Source organism: Pithys albifrons, chromosome 7 (assembly GCF_047495875.1).
Source record: "Pithys albifrons albifrons isolate INPA30051 chromosome 7, PitAlb_v1, whole genome shotgun sequence".
NCBI classification, from domain to species: Eukaryota; Metazoa; Chordata; class Aves; order Passeriformes; family Thamnophilidae; genus Pithys; species Pithys albifrons.
The window spans coordinates 50,774,405-50,797,681 of record NC_092464.1 but is presented as its reverse complement, the minus strand read 5'-3'; the positions used below and the strand labels follow the sequence as shown (position 1 = coordinate 50,797,681).

The following is a 23,277-nucleotide window of genomic DNA, read 5'->3' as shown; positions in this document are numbered from 1 at the left end:
AAAATTCTGCAAGAAAATTTCGCAGGGGAAAGGGAAGGTTCATTTCATAATGACATTTCGGTCTTCCTCTCTATACTGTCTGTTTTGAAGATTAATATTTATGCTATTTAACTTCTCAACACAATAGATTCAGATCATTGCACTTGTAAATATACTTTGTGTCCCTGGTCTAAATGGATTCCTTTTAGTTCTTGGGTAACAAGGCTCTCCCTGACATTCAGTCAGGAAACCAAAAGCCAGTGTTAAGGATTCAGCATATTCAGTTCAAAGGATAAAGTCCTACAGTACCTATTGCAAACAGAGACCTGATGCTGGTATCTATCAAGCTTGATTTCTAACTATTTCTAACTATTTAAGTTTGAATTATGCACCTTATCCAATACAGAGGCTTAGGTCTCCCAGTGCATGAATGGAGTGCACATCTGTTCAGAAATCTCCTATTGCAGATGTGTCTCTTAGGAGTGCAAAAAGAAGGTGGCATTCAGCTGAGTGGCATCAATTTTGACAGGAGATTGGTCACTAATGCAATCTGTATTCCACACTTTGGAAACTCTTGTTCTCAAGCAATAAAAAACCCATCAAATGTGCATTCTGCCAAGAAATAACAGAAATCTGTGTTGTTCTTTGTGAGTAACATGAGAACTAATGTCAGTCATATGAGACACAAATGTCAGCTGGCAAAGAGTAAATACGAAATCAGCACAACTTTTGCAAATAAAATTCTAATGAGAGTTCTAGGATTTCTCAACAGGAGTGCCAATTAATTAATATTGTAGTTTTACTATCTGAAATTATGGCTAATATCATGTGTTACTTAAATCTTGGTGATTCAAAACATTCACACTGTGATCACTTTCTTAAAAAACAGGAAAAAAACCTCATTAACTCCATATACATTTTTAAGAAAATAAGCACGTGAAGTTTGTGATAGGAACTCCCTGAAGAAACACTGCAATAATGTCAGTCTCACTTCAGTGTCTGGTAAAATCATGGAAAAGATTATTTTGACAGGTATTGAAAAACACTTGGAGGACAACTCAGTCACCAGTCACAACCAACAGTTTCCTGAGGGGAAATCCTGCTCATTGAGTCTGATTTCCTTCCACGACAAGGTAACCCACAGAGTTGATCGAGGAAAGACAACAGATGTATTCTTTTTGGGTTTCAGTAAAGCTTTGGATACTGTCTCTCACAGTGTCCCTCTGAACAAACTGTCCACCCCACAGCTGGATAACTGTGTTAACTGTGTTATACGATGGGTGAGCTGTCGGCTCACAGGTCAGGCACAAATCCCTGGAGCGACTGGGGTGACATCAGACTGGTGACCTGTCACTGGTGGGTTCCGCAGGGCTCCATCCTTGGCCCTGTGCTCTTCGACACCTTCATTAACAACCTTGACACAGGACTCGAAGGTACACTAAGTAAGTTTGATGGCAACGCTAAACTGGGAGGAGCTGCTGAGTCTCTCAAGGGCAGAGAGGTCGTGCAGGGAGACCTCAACAAATTAAGAGTGATTTAACAAGACAAAGTGATGGATTCTGCCCCTGGGGTGGGGCAAATCTGGTTGTGTGTACAGACAGACTGGGGGAACAGGAGGCTGGAGAGCAGCCCTGCAGAAAGGGCCCTGTGGGTCCTGGTCATGGCCAGGTGGCCACAAGTCAGCAGTGCCCTGGAGCCAGGAGGGACATCCCTGTCCTGGGGGACATCAGGCCCAGCATGGCCGGCCGGGCCAGGGAGGGGATTGTCCCGCTCTGCTCTGCACTGGGGCGGCCTCACCTGCAATGGGGGGGCAGTTTGGGGGGACACAATGGAAGGGAGAGATTAAGCCATTGCAGAGTGTCCAAAGGAGGGCAGTGAAGATGGGGAAGGGCCTGGAGGGGCACCATGTTAGGACACTGAGGGCACTTGGTGTGCTCAGCTGGAGGAGATTGAGGACAGACCTCATCTCAGTCTTCACCATCTTCAAGAGGGGCAAAGGAGGGGCAGGCACTGATCTCTGCTCTCTGGTGACCAGTGACAAGACCCAAGGGAATGGTTGAGTCAGAGGAGGTTTAGGTCAGGTATCAAGAAGAGTCTTTTCACCCAGAGCATGGCTGGGCACTGAACAGGCTCCCCAGGCAGTGGGCACAGCACCAAGTCTGGCAGAGCTCAAGAAGCATTTGGACAATGCTCTCAGGCACAGGGTGTGATTCTTGGAGTGTCCTGTGCAGGAGGTGGACTTGATGACCGTGTGGGTCCCTTCCAACTCAGCATATTCTGATTCTGAGATAAATTAGAATATATTGAGAAGCAGCTTTCTCAGATTGGAACTCAACTGTCTTTACTCCTTCTCTGTCAGTATATTGAATCTGAATAAGCAGACAAATATTTCTTCATTATTAACTCCAAGCAAGGGGTTTTTTAATCTTCTGTGATAAATTTTTAAGTCATAAAAGTGATTTAATCATCTGTAAAGGCACTAGCATTTTCCATGTTACTCAAAAGAGGGAAAAAAAAAACAAGACCCCCTAAGAAACAAAAAAGGCAAAAATCCAAAGCCAAGAAGGTAACTGAAATACAAAAATTATTATTTTAAGATGTTTACCTAATTGAAACTAATCTCATTTCATTTAAAAAAGATTAATGATATTAAGCCAGCGCATGGTGGAAACACAGAACATTTCATTTTAAGAAAAACATCTCATTCCATAGTTTGTCTTTTGCTGCCATAAAGTGCCCTGCATATCCACATCAATATATAGTTTATAAGTACTTGCTTTGAAATGACACACGGCAAACCATTAGTTAATTACTTCCTCCAAATCCTTTGTTAGTTCTCTGAATGGCAAACACATGCACAACAGGTGATTTTAGCCTACCATCCATTTCTGGATATGAGCCCATTTTCTATCATATGAATGCTGAGAAAACTACAGAATGTAAAAAGAAAAACAAACAAACCATTTACAATATAAATTGGTCACCACACAAGACTGGATTCCTAAACTGAAAATTCAGAACAACCTAGGTTAATTGTCATATAATCTTCACTGTAATACCAGATACCCACAGCAGTTGAAAACCTGCAACTGTGGCCTAACAAGAACCATATAAAAATAAGACAAAAAATGTTTTGCAAATTGCACTTGTTATTATCATAGAAAAAAACCAAAACCAAACAAATATCAGCATTCCAATAATTTCCATGTAATCATAAAAAATAATAAATTTTTTGCATGAAATGTTAAAACCTGAACTAAATGCAATAACCACAAAAGAACCAGACTGCTGAAAACCTAGTTTTTAAAGTTTTGTTCTGAAGAAATGCAAACTTTTTTTTAGGAGAAATGTGTGGAGCAACAAACAACAGTATGATATTTATTGTGAATACTTTCAGTATAATCCAATCCTAATGCTGAAAATGACAGCATGCAGCTGAATTACACTAAAAGAAAAAATTTTATGCAAATAGAGAAATAAAATACATTAAGAATTTTAGTAAAGGTTTGCAAGAATTCCTGATGAGTTACACTACCTCTTTTTGCTGCCGCTCCAGCTCCCTCATACGTATATCTCTTGCTTCTGCTCGAGCTGCTCGTTTGGCTGCAAGTCTGGCTTCTGCCTACAAGCAGATTGAAAATAAAAATAGTTAAAAACATGTTTCTAGAATAATTGTTTGAGTATTTAATTTAACAATCTCTTCACAAGTACACATTAAGATTCTAATATCACAATACAGAGATAGTGAAGAATCCAGAGTTCTCAGAATGAAATTTCAGAAAGAATATGTACCCAATTCTTTACTGGTATCATTGTTAGTCAAAAGAATTACATATTGATAAGAGAATCATAGAATAGCTGGGGTTGGAAGGGACTCTAAAGACCATTTAGTTCCAACCCCCAGACCAGGTGCCACCCACTAGACCAGGTTGCTCAGAGCCCCATCCAATCTGGCCTCAAACAGGACTAGGACATACACAACTTCTCTGGGCAACCTGTTCCAGTGTCTCATCATCCTCACAGTAAGATGTCTTCCTAACATCTAATCTAAACTTATTCTCTTGCTGTTTAAAACCATACATTCCCCTATGTCCTATCACCATCTACCTATGCAAAAAGTCACTCCCCTCTTTTATAAACCACCTTCAGGTAATGGAAGGCCACAATGAGGTCTCTGCAGTGCCATCTCTTCTCCAGGCTGAACAACCACAACTCTCTCTGCCCATCTTCACAGGAGAGGTGTTCTGGTCCTCTGAGCATCTTTGTGGCCATCACTGAGTTGTTCTCCCAGTCTCGACTCATGTCTGGTATTGCCCCAGTCCAGGTGCAGAACTTTGCACTTGGACTTACAGAACTTCATGAAGTTCCTATAGGCCCACTTCTCAAGTTTGCCTGGGTACCCGTGGATGGCATCTCTTCATCTCTTGTGCCAAATGCACCACTCAGCTTTGTGTCACCTGCAAACCTGCTGAGGGTGAATTCAATCCCCCTGTCCACGTCACTGATAAATTAAAAAGCCCTGGAACCAAGACAGAGCTCTGAGGGACACCACTCATCACCAGCCTCCACCTGGACACAGAGTCATTGAACACAACTCTCTGGTGGGTCCATCCAGCCAATTCCTTATCCACTGAATAGCCCATCCATCAATTCCACATCTCTTCAATTTGGGGATAAGGATGTCATAAGGGATCTTGTCAATGGCCTTACAGAATTCTACATAGTTGACATCTGTCATCTTCCTTTGCAAACTGCTGCCACTGCTCCATCAGAGAAGGGCACTGGATTGATCAGTCATGGTTTACCCTTGGTGAAGCCACATAGGATGTATCATATAATTTCCTTGTTTTGCATGTGCCTCAACACTGCTTCCATGAGGATCTGCTCCACAAACTTCCCAGGAATAGAGGTGAGTCTGTACTGATCAGTCTGTAGTTCCCTGGGCCTTTTTTTTACCCTTTTTAAAAATAGGAGCAAAGTTTCCCTTTTTCCAGTCACTGGTGACTTTTCTTGACCAACATGACTTTTCAAATGTAATGAGAGTGGCTTGGCAACAACATCAGCCAGCTCCCTCAGGACCCTGAGTGCAGAAATACTACCACTACAACTTGAAAACCAATGTCTTGTGGACTTTAAAATTACTTTGCCTATGCATGGCATTTGAACAGGCAACTGAAGCATCTTTGGCCACAGAGAGACATTAAAACCAAGACAGGACCAAAACAAAGATACTAAGCCACTACTACTCGTACCATATTTAAAGGCTCTGCTATCATTTGGAATTATTTCAAAAAGAAAACATCACTTAGAGTACTTCAAATAGCAATCAAAATCCAAGTGATTATTTGACAAAATGCAGGAAAGAAATGTGACATTACCATTCCTTAAGAACTACTTTCAACACTATCACCAGAAAAGGCCTTCTCTTCCTTTCCATTCAAGCCCTTATATTCCCAACATCCTCCCTAGACACAACTCCAGCTCCCAGAACCTGCTGTAAGACAATTTAACTAACTACCATAGCAATAAGTTAACAGCAGCAATAAAAAGTAGTTGCCTGAGTTTTCTGCTGTGTTAGTCAAACGAGTTGGCTTGGAAAAGGATCTTGTGAACACCAGATCCAGCAAAAGGTACAAGCAGGACAAACAGTAGCATGACCTTCCCCTTTCCAGTGGCCAATGGCTTACTTCTGCACTGCTTGTGAAACCTGGTTATTGGCAGATACAACTATGTATTTTCTTCACTTTCTATCAAGCTTTCACGAAAAAAAAGAAACGTTGTCTTTCAGACCCCAAACTTAATCAGATAATTACACAAGGAAATAAATTTTGCCATAAAGCTAATGTTTGAGGAAAGCACAAGCTCAATTTCTTCATGTTTGAGGAAGACTGATAAATTGATGAAAGTTTTCTGTTAAAGTTTAAAAATAGTAAATTACTGAAGACAGGTTTACCATCAAAAATTTCAGTTGTCTTTCAAATGTTAATTAAAAACTTAGGAGAAATAGCAGCAGCCAAAAATTCAGAACTCCTAACAACCAAAACATTTAATTTTATAGAACTTCTTAAAAATGTTCCTGTTCCTGTCCCTGCCAAGGCGTGTGCACAGCCCTGCAGTTTCCAGCACAGGAGGCCGATTGGGGAGTGTTTGCCTTCCTCCACCAGAGGGCGGCGGCGAAGGGACCGACTGTCCTTATCCCTGCCCCGGGGCTCCTTGTCCTGGGGTTCCCTGTCCCCGTCCCTGTTCATGTCGGGGGCTCCCTGTCTCTGTCACCGTCCCTGTCTCAGGGCTCCCTGTCCCGGGGCTCCCTGTCACTTTCCCTGTCCCGGGGCTCCCTGTCCCTGTCCCGGGGATCCCTGTCTCCCGTCCCTGCCCCGGGGCCCCCTGTCCCTGAACTCCCTTTCCCGGGGGTCCCCATCCCTGTCCCCGTCCCTATCGTGGGGCTCCCTGTCCCCACCCCTGCCCCGTGGATCCCTGTCTCCCTGTCCCTGCCCCGGGGCTCCCGATCCCCCGTCTCTGCCCCGGCGTGCGTGGCACGGCACCAAGACACCGTGCCAGCTCACGACAAGCAGCAGGGTGAGCGTTTTACAAACGTTCACCATTTATTTCTTAATATATTACTATGCACGGTAAGCTGAAGTTTATTTCATCATTTCTTACGAAGTGGACAAGAGGGAATCTGTGCTCAGGGCAGGGAGGGTGGAAATGGATCATCCCTAAGGTCCCTTCCAACCCAAGACATTCTGCAATACCTCTCTTCTGCTGCTCATTCCTCGTGTGTTCTCACTTTCCATGCTTTTTACCCTCATCTCCTTACTGGCTCAGAGACCCAAAGCCATCACTTCTGTGCCAAAAGTATTTCTTACACCTCCTCACAAATACCTCTTTTCCACTTATTTCTGATATCCCTACTCCAGCTGCCTACAAAGCAAATATAAACAACAAAATCTTAAGGTTTAACATGACTTAAAGGTTTAAGAGTCTTTATTTCTGATGTCTCTTATTCTTTTGCCATTTATTATACAGATTCATATATAGATTAGCAAAACTCTAGAATATCTTATAACCTATAAAATATCCTTAAACACTATTAAAACCAAAAGCACAAACACAACTTTAAATTAATACTTAATATTACTTATTCAAACAAATTAAAAAATCATCAGCATCTAAGAAGACAATATCTGTGAGGGTGGGATTCTATGGGGTTTGCTTGTTTTCTGAAGCTTTATCAGAGAAAAAAAGTGTATTGAACTTGAAACAGATTCAATAAGACAAAGACTATGTTGCTAATTGTTTCATAAATTTTTGATATAGCCTTCAAACATTTAAAAATACTGAACTCCTAGCTTTTTCTACCATGGCAATTCAGTTACACGACATCTTTACCAAAGTAAGAACAACTGCACTCTATTCCAAGTTTGAGCAATTACAGAGTACATTTTAAATCCAAATGAATCATTCTCTCCCATGAGAAAACACCTCTTAAGAGCTTCCAGGCTCCTGCTGTACAGTGAAAATATCATGAGAACAGTTCCTGAAAAGAAAACCCAAACAAACCAAAACCAGAGATAAGGTTCTACAAGGTGGAAATCAAGTGAATGGTGTTGGAATTGTCATCCACAAGCTCTAGTTACTCAGCACTCAAGAACTGAAGGGTTGCTGATGGAAGCACAGGGGAAAAAAGGCTATAATTGGTAAATCTTGGTTGTGCCGTCACACTGTTGCTTATCAGGTTGAGGACAGTGAGATGACAAGAGTGAGACTCTTCTCATTGTATTCATCATACCTGAGCTTGAACCACAGCCAGTGCAAGAACACAGATGTGACTGAAACCTTTGTTCTTGCATCTAAGGCTGGGCTTGGAGAGAGAAGCCTCAGATAATCAAAAGAGATGCCTGGTGATGATAAGCTACTGCTAAATATTTATAATGAACACAGCTTGTCTGCCAGACACAAAGGCAAGTGAAACAGTGATGCACAACTCAGCTGAAGATATTCTGTCCACAAAACAATAAGCAGAGTCCCCACAACAAATCCAAAGAGAAAACAGATCTTGAGATCATATCAACTATATACAATGTAGATGGTGAACACAAACCTCAACTTTCATTTATCTAGTTATGTAGGAATCCTTTTTATTTAACAAATAACAACATAATGTTGCCAGGAGCCTGATGTTACACTAGACAATCCTTATCTGTACTTTGGGAGAGTAGAATTTTCCAAAAGACGTAAGAAACTGTCTCTTCACTAGGTGGCTTTATACTTTGTCAATCTGAGAATGCTAACAGTCTCAGAATCCATAACAAGAGCTAGAGAAAGAACCAGAAGACAGTATAAAGGAACTCTATATTTTCGGGAGACAGGCCTTTTTTATCATAAGAGAGAAGCTGACTTCAAATTAACCTTGCTATAATACACTTGCCATTACTCCACTTTAATGCAATTGTAAGCATTTACACTCAGAGTTCTGTTTCTTTTCCTTGCAGGGAACACATGGACAACACATCTACACCTGTTCCCACAGCTTTCTGAAACAAACCTGGTCAAGTCTGTTGTACCAAGGTAAGACTGACAAACTGACCAACTGCAACTAAACTTCCTTCAGACACTGGGTAACAGGGAGAGGGCATTGCTACCCGAAAAGGATGCACAGAGAGATCCCTGTCCCTGTATATGAACATCACCTTTACTCTTTCCCAGTTTTAGTGAGAAGGGGAATTCAATGCCAGGAAGAGTAACACACTACAGTGTAAGAAGTAGGTCCCAAAGAAAGAAGTTTGGTAACTCAAAAGTTCTTGGGGTAAGGCAGCAATTCATTCCAGTTGATGTTTTAGCATATTTGTGTCTAGCACAGAGACACTGCAAACTCCCTCAGCAAGGAGAAGTTGTGAAACAGCTCTCTACATAACAGAAGTAAGTACAAGTAAAGGGGAAGAGACAGCCAACAGAGAAGTTTTCTGATGCAGAGAAAAGATGGAAAAAATGAAAGAAATTACAAAGAGGAAGTAGTTTGATCAAGCCCCTCAGATCCTATGATAGTGCTTGTCTTCCAATAAATATTTTTCATATAAAATCACACATCAGATTCAACCAGTGCAGTAAAATGACTATATGGAAATTAATTTAGTGGATCAATACCAAAGAATTCTTTAAACAACATTCCCTAGAAAGCAATGTTTACTGGTACCAAACAGAAGATTCCTTTTTTTTTTTTAATCATACCATAGATCAAAGAAAGTGCAATTTTGTCAAATTAAAAGTGGTGACAAAGATCAAGACGAGCACACTCTGAAATCTGAACTTTTGGTGAAAAACCACCCTGAAACGTCATAGGCTGCATTAGAGTTCTTTGCTACCACCACAAATTGTGGTAATTGCCAGCACCACTCTGGGACTGCTGTGAATGCCAGAGCATTTGTCACAGAATCATAGAATGGATTGGTTTGGAAAAAACCTATGAGATCAAGTCCAACCCTTGGTCCAACTCCAGTCCCTTTACCAGATCATGGCACTCAGTGCTAGGGCCAATCTCAGTTCAAAAACCTCCAGGGATAGGGAATCCACCCCCTCTCTGGGCAGGCCATTCCAATGCCTGATTACTCTCTCTGGAAATAATTTTTTTCTGATCTCCAACTTAAATTTCCCCTGGCAGAGCTTGAGTCCGTGCCCCCTTGTCCTATTGCTCAGTGCCTGGGAGAAGAGACCAATCGCCACCTGGCTACAACTTCCCTTCAGGGAGTTCTAGACAGTGCTGAGGTCACCTCTGAGCCTCCTCTTCTCCAGGCTAAACACCCCAGCTCCCTCAGCCTCTCCCCACAGCACTTGTGCTCCAGTCCCTTCTCCAGCCTCATTGCTCTTCTCTGGACCCCATTTCTATGCAGTTTTGTCATGCAGATCATCCTGAGTGCAGCCTTTTGTTTCAGTATATTCTGTTTACTACCTCTTGATACTTGGAACACTTTCCACAGAAACCATGTGGATTACAGGACTCAGTTCTACTGTACTAAGGTAATTTCAGAAGAGGAAGCTGAGGAACAAAACACCCTTTGACAATAAAAAGATAAGCAAGTTATGCTGCTGAGATAGTGGCCTCAAAACAAAGTGTGTCTACTTTATATTCATGCACTGAGAACTGGCCTGCCATATGTCAGCACAGTGACTGAAAACTTTTCCCAGCCTCAAATGGTAAGACATTGTATGGCACAGTAAAATCAGATGTTATTTAAAGACAGAACTTACAACGTAACAGCAGAAAAGCCTGTTGGAGAATTAAAAAATGCACCCTTTTCCTTTAGAATATGGTTTTTTTTAATAAGGAGGCCAACACTGTGAATTACAGCTACCAGTTCAATGACAACAGCTGCAGTTTGACAAGGGATCTGATGAGCAGCTTCCCCTGCACTGACCCAGGGATTAGCAGCAGTACATGCTGTGTTAACACAATACTCACAATGACATAGGACTTCTAAACTGCATAGTAATTTTGAATTAAGACTGCTAAAGTGAAACCTGGATATGGCAATAAAAAAGAAGAAACGGTGACATACACAGCTTTGAAAATATGTACATAACAGTAGGAAACCATTTTATTCTGAAATATGTTCAATTTTTTTCTCCTTAACAAGCCATGAAAGGTGATCCTCGAAATACAAAAAATGCCAGAATACTAAAAAGAGAAAAAGAATTTTAATGAAAAAATCAGAAGGAACATTTAGAACAATTTAATTTAACTAGGTTTTATGAATTATTACTAGACATGAAACAATTAATGATAATATGAAATACCTACCCCTTAAATGACATGATCAGCATAAAATTTTTATTTCTCTTCAGTTTTAACATCAAAATACTAAGTTTTATAAGCTTTTCAGCAAGCTCCTTTTCCAGTTCATTTTTGACAGAAGAGGAGAAAAGACAATATACATTTAATTCCTGGAACAGACAGTCATATTTTTGTGAGCTAACACTTATAGCTGTGAGTCCCAGTATTCATTTTGCTTAGGACTGAGGGGAAAACCCCTTGATTTTTGTTTAATTTATATTCATGCTCAAATTTTAATTGATGGGTATAGTGATGGAAGAGAACATAGCCCAACAGTAATTTTAAGTAAGATAATATTTATTACATCTTGCTATTGAGACCTCATATTTTAGGCTAAATGGCATGTTGGTTTTACTGTACTGGAACCACGCAAATACTCAAAGAAATTAAAGGCCATATTCCTTTTTTTTCATTAACTGTTTTCCCCAAAAATAGAGAGATGGAATTTGTTGAGAGACCACACACGATCCCGAGTCCCCCACAGAGAGACTTCCACTTGAAGTGACAGAAACATCACTTTCTTAAAAGTTACCAACTGAATTATTTTATTCCTGACAAAGCCTACCTTTTGCCTATAGTTTATGATGGATACATTGGAAAATGCCTAAAGAAACTCTTTTCAAAGATCTCCCACTTACCTGTTTTGCCTTACATACACACAGAACATACAACAGTTTACACTGCAAAGCCAAGTTGAACCTGCATTTTACAACCATTTATGTTCAGCTTTGTAGACAATGTAACTCAAAGGCTCTGTATCCACTTGTATACAAACAGCACTAAGGCTTTTGTTCCCAAGTCACAGCATTTCCTCCCAGAACAACTCTAGTCCAAACAGACCTCTGTAAGACTAAATTCCAGCTGCCTTCTTCCTATATCTGAGGGGAAAAATTCCTTTGTATCAACTTGTTAATTGCACTTTTCATTGGTTACCTCCAGCCCTCTATTTTTCAGGTGGTGAAATTCTTGGTATAGTGTATTAGGCTTATTTTGAAAGAAATGTGACTTTTCACACTTGAAATAGAATCTATTAAAAGTATATTTTAATAAGGACTGTTACTCATTCAACACTAACACACTATATTTACTATCTCAGAAATATTACACACTGCCATAGGATAAATGTGTAATTTTTTTTAGTTTTACACTTGAGATAGCAACTGGATTTTTCATTTATCTTTAAGCATGTAGAAGTATCTGCTAAGCTTAGGTGTGACACTGTAAAGTTACATAATCATAGAATTACTACCTCACCATGATGACATTTCAGTAAATGTGATTTTTTGATGGAAAATACATTGCCATACTTTTGTCTAACTACGCTTTTTAATGCACAACTTAAAAAAATAACCTCTTCTGGATAATGAGATTGCTTCATCCCCATTTCTGAAATTAAGACACTTTGAAATTAGCAAACCTCTCTGGCGATGTTACTCAGAGCTTCATCCTCTGCAGAAAATCTGTCCTTCACTGGAGTTCTCTTCCGTCCTGACCCAGGAGTTCCCATTTTTACTATCCAGACCTATATTTGAAAACACAGGCAGGACAAAGCTCAGTTTTCATTCAGACCTGGAATTAAAAACAAACAATCTACATTCCAAAATACTCAAGAAACCTACATGCCATTGGCACATATTGGTAAAACTTTATCTCAGCTGTCAACTCTCCTCGTTCAATAAGGACACCTCTGTAGCCTGTCACTTTGGGTAACTCCTACAAAGAAATACCCTTTTAATTCATGGATGTGGAAAAAATCCCTGTAAACAACAAAGGGTTCAAGAAATAAATGTACATGATCATTACCGTTCTCTCCAAAACAGCAAAGACAGATTCAGCAGACAAACTTTTTAAAGCATCCAAGCAGGTAGATGGGGTTTATTTACATTTTAATACAAGTGTTCTCATTCAGTTGCAACTGAAGGAGAACTGCTGTCTTCTGAAGTTTTACCAAAGCAGAAATAAAGACATTTTAAGCAAAAAACCAGGCACTAACAAGTATCACAATTTGGGAAATGAAAGAGAAACACGATATACCCAGAACACAAAAAACACCCTCAGTTTTCTTCCAGAAACCTCTTATAAATTGCAAGCAATAAAAGTCACCAATAAAACAAAGCATAGCACATACAGCCACAAACAGAAAAATGTTACACATTCAAAAAAAACCCCAAAACCAAAAAATCTATTAGTTTTTTTTCAAATACTCTGAAGAAATCCTGCTTCCAGACATCCAGGTCCTTCCCAATGTCAGAGCAGAATTTGGTAGTAGTCCAGCTATTTGATATAAACAAATGAAGTACCCCCCAAAGGGCTTGAGAAAATATGTTATTTAAAAGAAAAATTTCTCCCTGCAAATAGAAAAGGTCTAGAAGGGAACTACTATTTGCTATCCTTTTGAAACTGAACTGGTACAAGGATTATCTTTCATACTGTGTCTGACCAGCAAAGATTCAGTAACTGATTACAGTTGATTCAAAGGGGAAGGTGGAAAAAATTAATAATGTGATGGGTATTTTTGTACAAGCAGAGTTTTTACTGTATTATTTTTATGCAGCAATCACTAAGTCAAAATTATCGGGGTACTTTCAGGCACTCAAAGATACCAAGTAGCATCACAGCACTTTTTTTTTTATAATGTATTTTAGCTTCTATGCCTTTTTTCTCTCTCCCCCTTAACCTTATGCTGCTCGTCCTCTCTTTTCCTTGCAGGGAAGAAGATTTTTATTATACTTCAACTTTTACAGGTATTTTAGTATTCTTCATGTGTGCAGATGAAGCAAATAGAGTATTTGCTGCTGAGAGAAAAGACAGCAAAGATTAGAAACTGCCTTCTACAGTGAGACAACCACCTGGGTGGATGAGGAGAGAGCAGTGGGTATTGTCTGCAGTGACTTTAGCAAGGCTTTTGACACTTGTCTCTCACAGTACCCTCACAGGCAAACTCAGGGAGTGTGGACTGGGTGAGTGGACAGTGAGGTGGTTTGAGAACTGACAAAACAGCAGATTCCAGAGGGTCATAATCAGGGGCACAGGGTGTAGTTGGAGGCCTGTCACCAGTGGTGACCCCCATGGTTCTGTACTGAGCCCACTATTGCTTAACTGTTCATCAATGTCAAATGAAGGGGCAGAGGATTCCTCAGCAAGTTCACTGAGGACACAGAGCTGGGAGGAGTGTCAGATACCCCAAAGGGCTGGGCAGCCCTTCAGAGGAACCTCTCCAGGTGGGAGAGATGGGCAGAGAAGAACTGTCTGAAGTTCAACACAGGCTAATGCAGGTCCTGCCCCTGGGGAGAACAATCCCAGGCACCAGGATGGGCTGGGGGTGACCTGCTGGGAAGCAGCTCTGCAGAGAAGGCCCTGGGGGACAACAAGCTGTCTGTGATCCAGCAGTGTGCCCTTGTGGCCAAGGCCAAGGGTATCCTGGGCTGCACCAGGAACAGCATTGCCAGCAGGTCAAGGGAGGTGATCCTGCCCCTCTGCTGTGCCCTGGGGAGGCCTCACCTGGAGTGCTCTGTCCAGTTCTGGGCTCCTCAGTACATGGAGCTCCTGGAGAGGGTCCAACAGAGGGCTACAAAGCTGCTTAGATGTCTGGAACTTCTCTCGTACAATGAAAGGCTGAGAGAACTTGGCCTGTTCAGAGGGGACCTCAAAAATGTCTGTAAGTATCTGAAGGGAGAGTGTCCAGAGGACAGACCAGGCTCTTCTCAGGGGTGCCAGGCAATAGGACAAGAGGCAAAGGGCAGAAACTGATGCTCAGGAAGTTCCACCTGAGCATGAAGAAGAACTTTACTGCACAGGTGACAGAGCACTGGAACAGACTGACCAGAGACGTTGCAGAGTCTCCCTGGCTGGAGATACTCAGGAATTGTCTGCACATAATGCTGAGCAATGTGCTCTGGGATGATCCTGCTCTGGCTGGCAGGTTGGACCAGATGATCCTCTGTAGTCCCTTCCAACCTTACCTATTCTGTGATTCTGTGAAACTGCATGACCCCTTCTTAAGAGCCAGTATCTGCAGAGGCCAGATACAATTATACAATAATCCTATTAATTTCCTGATGCAATTTTGAGATAAATACTGCAAGTGCAAACCAAATTTCTATAAAAACCTTAAGGGACAGCTTGCAGTGTTTGCAGATAAATCATAGGGGAATAAAACGACAGTATCTTAATGGGCCACCGATGATACAGTTCTGTTGTCCAGTAATGAACTCACTCCTGATGGGAGAGAGTGGATGTCTGTACACCCCTGGATTCCATCCATTCTTTTACAGGCTGCTCATTCATTTTGCAGTGCAAAGTGTTTGGATAAAATGCAGACATTCAGACCAATATACAGGACTCACCTGCTAGGGAGGGGTTTTAACACCTGCCCATGGCTCATGGTTCCACTTATTTGTTACTCCTCCACAACACGATTTTGTTATTGCTGTTTGTTTTGGCTTTAATGCTGGTGTTCGATACCAGCACACTTCCAGGAAGAAATACAAGATTCCAGCCTCGTTCTTATCAGACATCAGGAGGGGTCTTAGAAATAGGACAGCAGAGCTCAAAACCAGGGAGACTCTGGGATGAGGCCTGGGACTAGTATTGCCACTATTAATCCATTTGATAAGAGTTTGCATTTTTAGCCTTAAGAACAAGCGAACAAACTTATGTTTTGTACTCAGGTCAATCTAGATAAAAACATGCAGAAGCAGTTTGTGCTTGTCTGTGGCAAAGGTTTAAGCTCAGAGCTATAGACTGTAGTCCACGTTGAGAATAAATATCTCAAAAAGTCTATATCTTTTTCCAGTAATTTTTACTGGCTGACTTCTGATATTAAAAGCAGATGGGGACCAAACTACAAGTTGCATGAACACAAAATAACAATCCCCCTACTACAGAGGACAAGGTTATACATTAGCCAAAAGAAAACTCATGAAATTGATATTAAAACAGATCAGTTCATGTAGGAACAGAACTCAAACCAGGCAGTCAGCAACAGGACAAGGGGGCACGGGCTCAAGCTCTACCAGGGGAAATTGAAGTTGGAGATCAGAAAAAAATTATTTCCAGAGAGAGTAATCAGGCATTGGAATGGGCTGCCCAGAGAAGGGGTGGATTCCCCATCCCTGGAGGTCTTTAAACTGAGATTGGCCATGGCACTGAGTGTTATGATCTGATAAAGGGACTGGAGCTGGACCAAGGGTTGGACTTGATGATCTCGGAGGTCTTTTCCAACCCAATCCATTCTATGATTCTATCTACTAAAAGTCACTAAGCATGAAATGAAATTATTTTAGTTTGTACATTAGGGGCCATAGTTCTTAAATATTTACCACCTAAGTAAAAACGGCAGAGTAACTGCACGTATCATAGTCTTGAACTGCATTAGTTCACATCCTTTAAACAACATGCCAGTTCTAATAGACAACCAACTTTGGTTTGATAATTCAGTGAAATGTTCTTAGCTGGCAGACTTGGGGAATGCAGTGAGCTCTAAAACTACTTTTAGTACAGCTACGTTCAGATTAACAGTAAGTACTAATTTATAGACATAGAGTAGTAAATTCATAAAGATGAGATGCTGAGGCTTTAAATGAGCAAAACACACTTCATCTCAGTCTGGCTGTGGATTAATTGTGACAGTCACTGAGGAGGAAGGAAAGTGTGGCATCCCTGTCAGCCATCTGCCACACTTCCTGGGCACAGAATTCCTGTCTGAGCCCAAACACAGGACAGAACAGGGACAGACTACCCAGAAGGGACACAGAGATGTTGCCTTTGTCTACAAGGAGGAATTAAGAAAGGAATCAGGAAAGCCAAAGCTCAGCTGAAGTCAAAACTAGCCAAGGCTGATAAAGGCAAAAAGAAAGGCTACTCTTAAGAACCCTGGGAACACACAAAACACTGAGCAACCTGTAGGGCCCATCCCTGGCAAAATGGTCTGGATAACAACAAATGTGAAGATGGGAATTCTTGTGTGTGTAAGTCGAATAAGAAAAATTGTCTGACAAGGTATTGGCCCAAAACTGGTACCACTGAAGAGCAAGAGGATCATTCATACTATGTGTACCACAATGTTACTTCTCAGGAAAATATCAGATACCAATTCTTCACATGTGTGTAGAAATATTTCTGAGGTGCTTCACTTCCATAACTTTCTAATTACAAGAAACATAATTTTGCTGCATGTGATAAAGAATTTAATATATGCTGTAACACTAGAATTTTCACCAAGATTAGCTAAAGAGAACCCCAAAATACAACCAGACAAAGAACAGTTTGCTATTATCTTTTATCATTCTGGTAAGTCAATATAAAAGGAAGGAACATTAAAATATCTGCTGCATTTACAGTTCAGAACTTCTGAGTCACATCTATTACTTGCTTAATTCTTACCATAGGCAGGGTTACACACTGTATTACACAACTGATGAAGTGACATCCTGTTTTATTTCATTCCAAAACACTGAAGTGTCTGAAGCCTCCAAACAAGCCAGAATATCTGTGAGGAAATCCCTCAAATTCCTTCTCATTAGTCTTCACTTCAGGCATATATTAAATTTTAACTTTTCCTGAAGTCTTCACTGTTTACTCTTCTTCCTATTACCTTCTGAGTAAAGGTTCTCTTTGTTTATTTCTTGCTTCCTAGAAAAATTAAGCCCCATCCTACACTAAAAAAAAAGCTATACTACAATTTAAGGGCCTGTCACTCAGCACCTTCAGTGGCACCACCTGTTCTCGATGCCTGGGTGTATTCCAGCATACTTGGCATTGCACACATACAAGACATCCAGATAGTACAGTGTGAACAGGCTATAAATAACAGACCAAAACTCTCCTTGTCTCTTACAAGCAAGACTACAAGACAATTAAAATTCACCTGTGTAGACACAATCTCTCTATATTCACCAACAGGAAAGAACAGCCCTGCTCTAGAATCAGAATCTGATTGAAGGTTATTTTGACAAGTAATGATAGAAATAACATTAAAAAATAAGAAGAATAAATGTAAGAAGCATGAGGGAAAAACAAACAAACAAACATTCCTCATGTAAACCAACCACAGGTTGCTGATAAATCACAAACAGTAGTAACAGATTTTGATTTTTGTCAGTTCCACAAATATTAAACATACTGAAAAAAATATTTGTGCAATATACTGAAAAGAGTTAAAGCTTTGTCAAGCACCTAACTAAAAAGAAAGAACTAAAAAGCAGGAGTGCAATGACAGAGTTGAAATTAAAGAATCTTAATATACTTTGTAAGTTAACTGAACACTTGCTCTTTACTTCAAAAAATGAATACTGCTGATGAGTGAAGGTAAGGAAGCTACCACACTCACAATTAAAGCTAATTTCTAAAAATTAACATGCTCAGAATAACAGTGGAAAACCCAAACCAGTAATTTTAAAGAACAGTCTCATAAAACTGCAACTCCAGCAACACAAAGCTACAAAAAGCCACAAGTATTAGCACCGCAAACCAGCAGAATTTGCGTTCATATTCAAGAAGGAGCATAAAGAATCATATTGGAAATCTCAGTCTTGTTTGTTTGATTTTCAGTGCTTTGTCAAAGGAGGCTAAAGGAGACAAAGCAAAGGGACATAAAATAAAAATATGTTACTTTACAAGAGTTAAAATTATGTAAGATGAACACGAGTCTTTCTCAGAAGAAAGACCCTATACAAGGGTACTCTCTTTGCAATTACTGTATCTGCTCATGGGTCCACCTGAGAAAGTAAAAGGGCGGCACAATCACAGGGTGACCATGACCCACCAAACGCATGTGAATGGAGTGAGAGAAAAATAGACTGGGGTTTATGGCAATAGATTTACGGACCTATTTAGAATTTTCACTCAGAACCACCTTGTTCAGAATAATATTAACTGAAACCAAAATATTGCAAAAAAAAGTGCAGCTACTGTGAGTAAAAGAGCCTAATACTAAAGGGAAAAGGCAAAGACTGAGAAAAGCATATAATTACAATCTGCCAAAAGATTACAGTGCTTGCAGTTATGTTGGAGGCAAAGTTAGTCCAGCTGATGAATAGTGTTTCCATTTTAAAGAAACTGTTCTCTCTAATCATGGCCCACTTCAGAAACTGTTGGCACACAGTTTCTGCTCCGAGAGGACAAGCTCATATCAGCTTTTCCAGAAAAAAATTACTTTAGACAACTGCAAAATCCACTCTTTTAATGCAGTATATTTGCAGTTCACTTGCTGTTTTAAAATCTGAGAAATACAATTTCTTATGAGTTCATGGTGTTTAGTAATAGAATTACTGAAGTAATTAGAGGAAGTTGAAATCCCTGCTTGTTGGTGTTATGAAGCTACAGATGAACAGAAAAGTCACCAGTTAAGACAACCAAAAAGCTATTATCAGGCTGCAAGAGTCTGCCTGGTGAATACATAAAATGTACCAGTGCCTGGGTAGTGTTGGCAAACTTAAAGCAATGCAAGACAGGACACAGAATCATAGAATGGATTGGGTTGGAAAAGACCTCCGAGATCATCAAGTCCAACCCTTGGTCCAACTCCAGTCCCTTTACCAGATCATGGCACTCAGTGCCACGGCCAAGCTCACCTTAAAAACCTCCAAGGATGGGGAATCCACCACCTCTCTGGGTAGCCCATTCCAATGCCTGATTACTCTCTCTGCAAAGAATTTTTATTCTGATCTTCAACTCAAATTTCCCCTGGCAGAGCTTGAGCCCGTGCCCCCTTGTCCTATTGCTGAGTGCCTGGCAGAAGGGACCAACCCCCACCTGGCTAGAACTTCCCTTCAGGTAGTTCCAGACAGTGCTGAGGTCACCTTGAGCCTCCTCTTTTCCAGGCTAAACACCCCCAGCTCCCTCATGTACCAAGGTGTCCTGCAGCCTGTGGAACTGTGAGACACCTCCAGACCCACCAAACTATCTTTGGTGACCTTCCTCAGTCTTTCCAAACTACCAGAATTCCAAGACAACATTGCACAGTGATGCAACTTCAAGCAGAGGCACTTATTCCATGAAGTATGAGTTGCTCACCAGGCAATTCCCAACAGCTGTGCTTGGAGATTCCATCACAGCACAAAATAAAACATGACATACAGGATATTGTCATCGGTGACATGAAGCGGCTGCAAAGCTCTTACAATGCTCACTCACCAAAGGATCTCTCAGGGCACAATGTAAACAATATTTAGGTTTCAGAGAAACAGTGTAACACAGCTGGACTTTTCTAGAATCAGTGCTACCATAAATGCTAAAGATACAGGAATAGACTGAAAATTCAAAAGGAAATTACAATCAGCACTGCGAAAAAAATGATGAAAATACATAATAAAAATAAACCACAAGCATCTTCCAGAAGTGTTTATTCTAAAATGAAATAACCACCATTTTTACACTGTCAACTCTTTCCAAATGAGTATCCTTTCTGTGATTTTGCAAAAGAATGATTCATTGCTCATTAAAAACCAAAACACTGCTACTATATTGAGGCTCTATTTTTTTTTAATGAAACAAACAGAAAGTCCCATGGCAACAACCCACATTCTGCAACAAGCTGCAACTATTTAAAATATTTTTCCTATTTAAAATATTTTTCCATTACCAATTTAATACACTCCTACCCTCTTTTTTACTAGTGCTACAGCTACAGTACAACAAAGAGAAGCTACTGAACTAAGGGGAAGAGATTGTGCTGGGTACCCCTTAGATGAAACAGCAGCTGCAGAAAACTCTGTATCAGTTGAGGTCACTCCTGCTGACTGATTCTCTGCTGTGGTAGCAGACTTGGTAGGGTTAGAAACACTTGTTTCCCACCTGGTGCTTTGGTAGGCACCCCTTCACCTGTTCCCTAGAAGCAGGTCTAACTGTACAAGCCTAACTCAAGTAAACGTGAACTTTATCATCTTCACAACCTGACAGCACTATTTACATAAACTTTATTTATTGACATCACATTTTTGAAGGACATGTAATGCATAATCACAAGCTGTCCACTACCTACATTTACATGTTGCCTAGTTTCCAGATATTAAGATAATAAAACTGGATTACTTTCTCAGAAAAGAGTTCTAATCATTTTTGCAACAATACTGGACTGTACTCAGGACGATCACCACACCTTCACATTGGATCTTGCAAACGCAAACAGCAACTGAGTATCAAATCTGTTACTTGTTTCTAATCCTCTGCTGACATTATATACCAGAGGTATCCCAGCAGGTATGATACGGATCTAGGTTTGTGGGTATATGCACATGACGGCTTGTGCTCTGTGTGAAAGCTTAGACCTTAACGTGTCCTACAGATCCCCCCAACACGGAGTCCAACCTAAACAGCACTTTCTAAAAGTTCACATGTGTTAAATCACTATGTCATCTTCATAGAATCACAGAATCATAGAATCTATTGGATTGGAAAAGACCTCCGAGATCATCAAGTCCAACCCTTGGTCCAACTCCAGTCCCTTTACCAGATCATGGCACTCAGTGCCACGGCCAATCTCAGTTCAAAAACCTCCAGGGATGGGGAATCCACCCCCTCTCTGGGCAGCCCATTCCAATGCCTGAGCACTCTCTCTGCAAAGAACTTTTTTCTGATCTCCAACTTCAATTTCCCCTGGCAGAGCTTGAGCCCGTGCCCCCCTGTCCTGTTGCTGAGTGCCTGGGAGAAGAGATCAACCCCCGCCTGGCCAGAACTTCCCTTCAGGTAGTTCCAGACAGTGCTCAGGTCACCTCTGAGCCTCCTCTTCTCCAGGCTAAACACCCCCAGCTCCCTCAGCCTCTCCCCACAGCACTTGTGCTCCAGTCTCTTCTCCAGCCTCGTTGTTCTTCTCTGAACCTGCTCCAGCCCCTCAATATCTTTCCTGAACTGAGGGGTCCAGAACTGAACACAACACTCAAGGTGTGGCCTCTCCAACACGGAGTCCAGGGAAAGGATCATTGCCCTGGGCCTGCTGGCCACGCTATTTTTGATACAAGACAATGAGACTCTGAAGAAAAAAGGAAAAAACACCCCTAATCTCCTTTGGAGTCAGTTCACAAGAAGTCCTGATATTTAGGGCAACAAACTTACACCTGTGACACTTCACACAACTGTCTTCTATTCACAAGTTCTCAATTAACAGCCAAGAATTCACTTCAGGTAAAACAGACCTCACAGTAAGGTAACTATCGCCACACCGAAGTGACAGAAACAATAGCAAAAGAATGTCATGTATGTCAAACGGTTTTGTACTGCCACCACACCTTTCATCTGTTCTTACACCATTGCTAAGCGGTTGTATTAACCAAGGAAGTAGATGAATATTAAGAAGATAACTGTTACTGGGCTCCAACATATTTCATTAACTTGCTTTACAATCAAGCCATAATGAATGTTTAACAAACAGACAAACATTGATTTAATCTTACAGGAAATTTGTAATAACCTCCTCATACACATCTCCACAGATAGTGGATGATAACACTGATACTTTAAAGGGATAAAACTGATCCAAGACCTTCCTCATTTCAAGCCAAAAATATCTGTAAGTCTCTCCAAAATGAATGAGTCACCAAGCAGATCATACAAATTCAACGCAGTAGTGCTTCATCTACAAAATGTATTTATTATCAGTGAAATACGTAACACCACCCTTCGAAGCGTCACGTTGGGATTCAAACTGGAAATCACGTAAAACACATGGAGCAGATTACAGTCCAGGGCTGTTTTCGGGCTCCTTCCAAACTCACGAATGTGCCCATCTCTCTTATCATCAACCGCCTGTTTACAATTATAGCAACAGGGTCTTCTAAAAATAAAGAAACGTGTTCCGAAGTGAATAAAACCCTTCGAACGCCCGAGCATTGGCGAGCCTGCCCGGGCGCTCCCGCAGCTCGCTGCAGAGGGGCACGCCCTGCCCAAGCGGGCGCGGTGCCGTGTGCTCCGAGCTCGGAGTGCGGAGCGGGCACCGAAACACACACAGCACACCCAGCGGGGCTGCCCGCACACCTTCTCCTCTCCTCGGCACGGGGGGCGCACGGCAGGGCCCGTAGGAAGGGCCTGGGCCGGGCGCGGCTTCCCCCGGCTCGGGCCCCGCCGCCCTTCCTGCTTCGCGCCCGGCCGGGCAGCCCCGGCTGGGCCGCTCCTGCAGACCGAGGAACCGCGATCCCGCCCCGCCTCGCCGCTCGGGTTTCCGTGTCCGGGACACCCTTCCTCTGTCTCCCCGGCCCTCGCCCGCTCCCTGCCCGGGCCCGGAGCCCTTACCTGCGGGCCAGCCCGCCGGGCGCCTCCGTGGGGCGGGCACGTTCCGCTCTCCCCTGCGCCGCTCCCGCGGGTACGAGGGCCGCGTGGGGCCCGGAACCCCTCGGGCTCCTTTCCTTCCTCGCTGCCCACGCTCAGGGAGCGGAGCGCGGAGCCGGCACACACCGCCCGCCCACCGCCGCCTCGCCCCGGCCCGCCCCTTCCCCGCGAGGGGCTGCGGGAGCTGTAGTTGCGGAACAGCCGCACCG

General features: G+C 41.9%; 1 protein-coding gene across 3 annotated transcripts in view; it reads right to left on the bottom strand.

Annotated features, from left to right (window-relative positions):
* LRRFIP2 (LRR binding FLII interacting protein 2) overlaps window positions 1–23,277 on the bottom strand; it is a 55,432-nt gene extending 32,155 nt beyond the window's left edge. The window contains exons 1-4 of one of the 3 annotated variants that reach the window (XM_071561556.1): window positions 23,033–23,277; window positions 12,225–12,329; window positions 3,515–3,601; window positions 2,859–2,909 (exon numbers count right to left, since the gene is read on the bottom strand). In XM_071561556.1, the coding sequence (XP_071417657.1) occupies window positions 2,859–2,909; window positions 3,515–3,601; window positions 12,225–12,314 (228 nt within the window). In that variant the 5' untranslated portion in view covers window positions 12,315–12,329; window positions 23,033–23,277. The remainder of the gene's footprint in view (window positions 1–2,858; window positions 2,910–3,514; window positions 3,602–12,224; window positions 12,330–23,032) is intronic. The other 2 variants (XM_071561554.1, XM_071561555.1) reach the window with 2 other exon arrangements.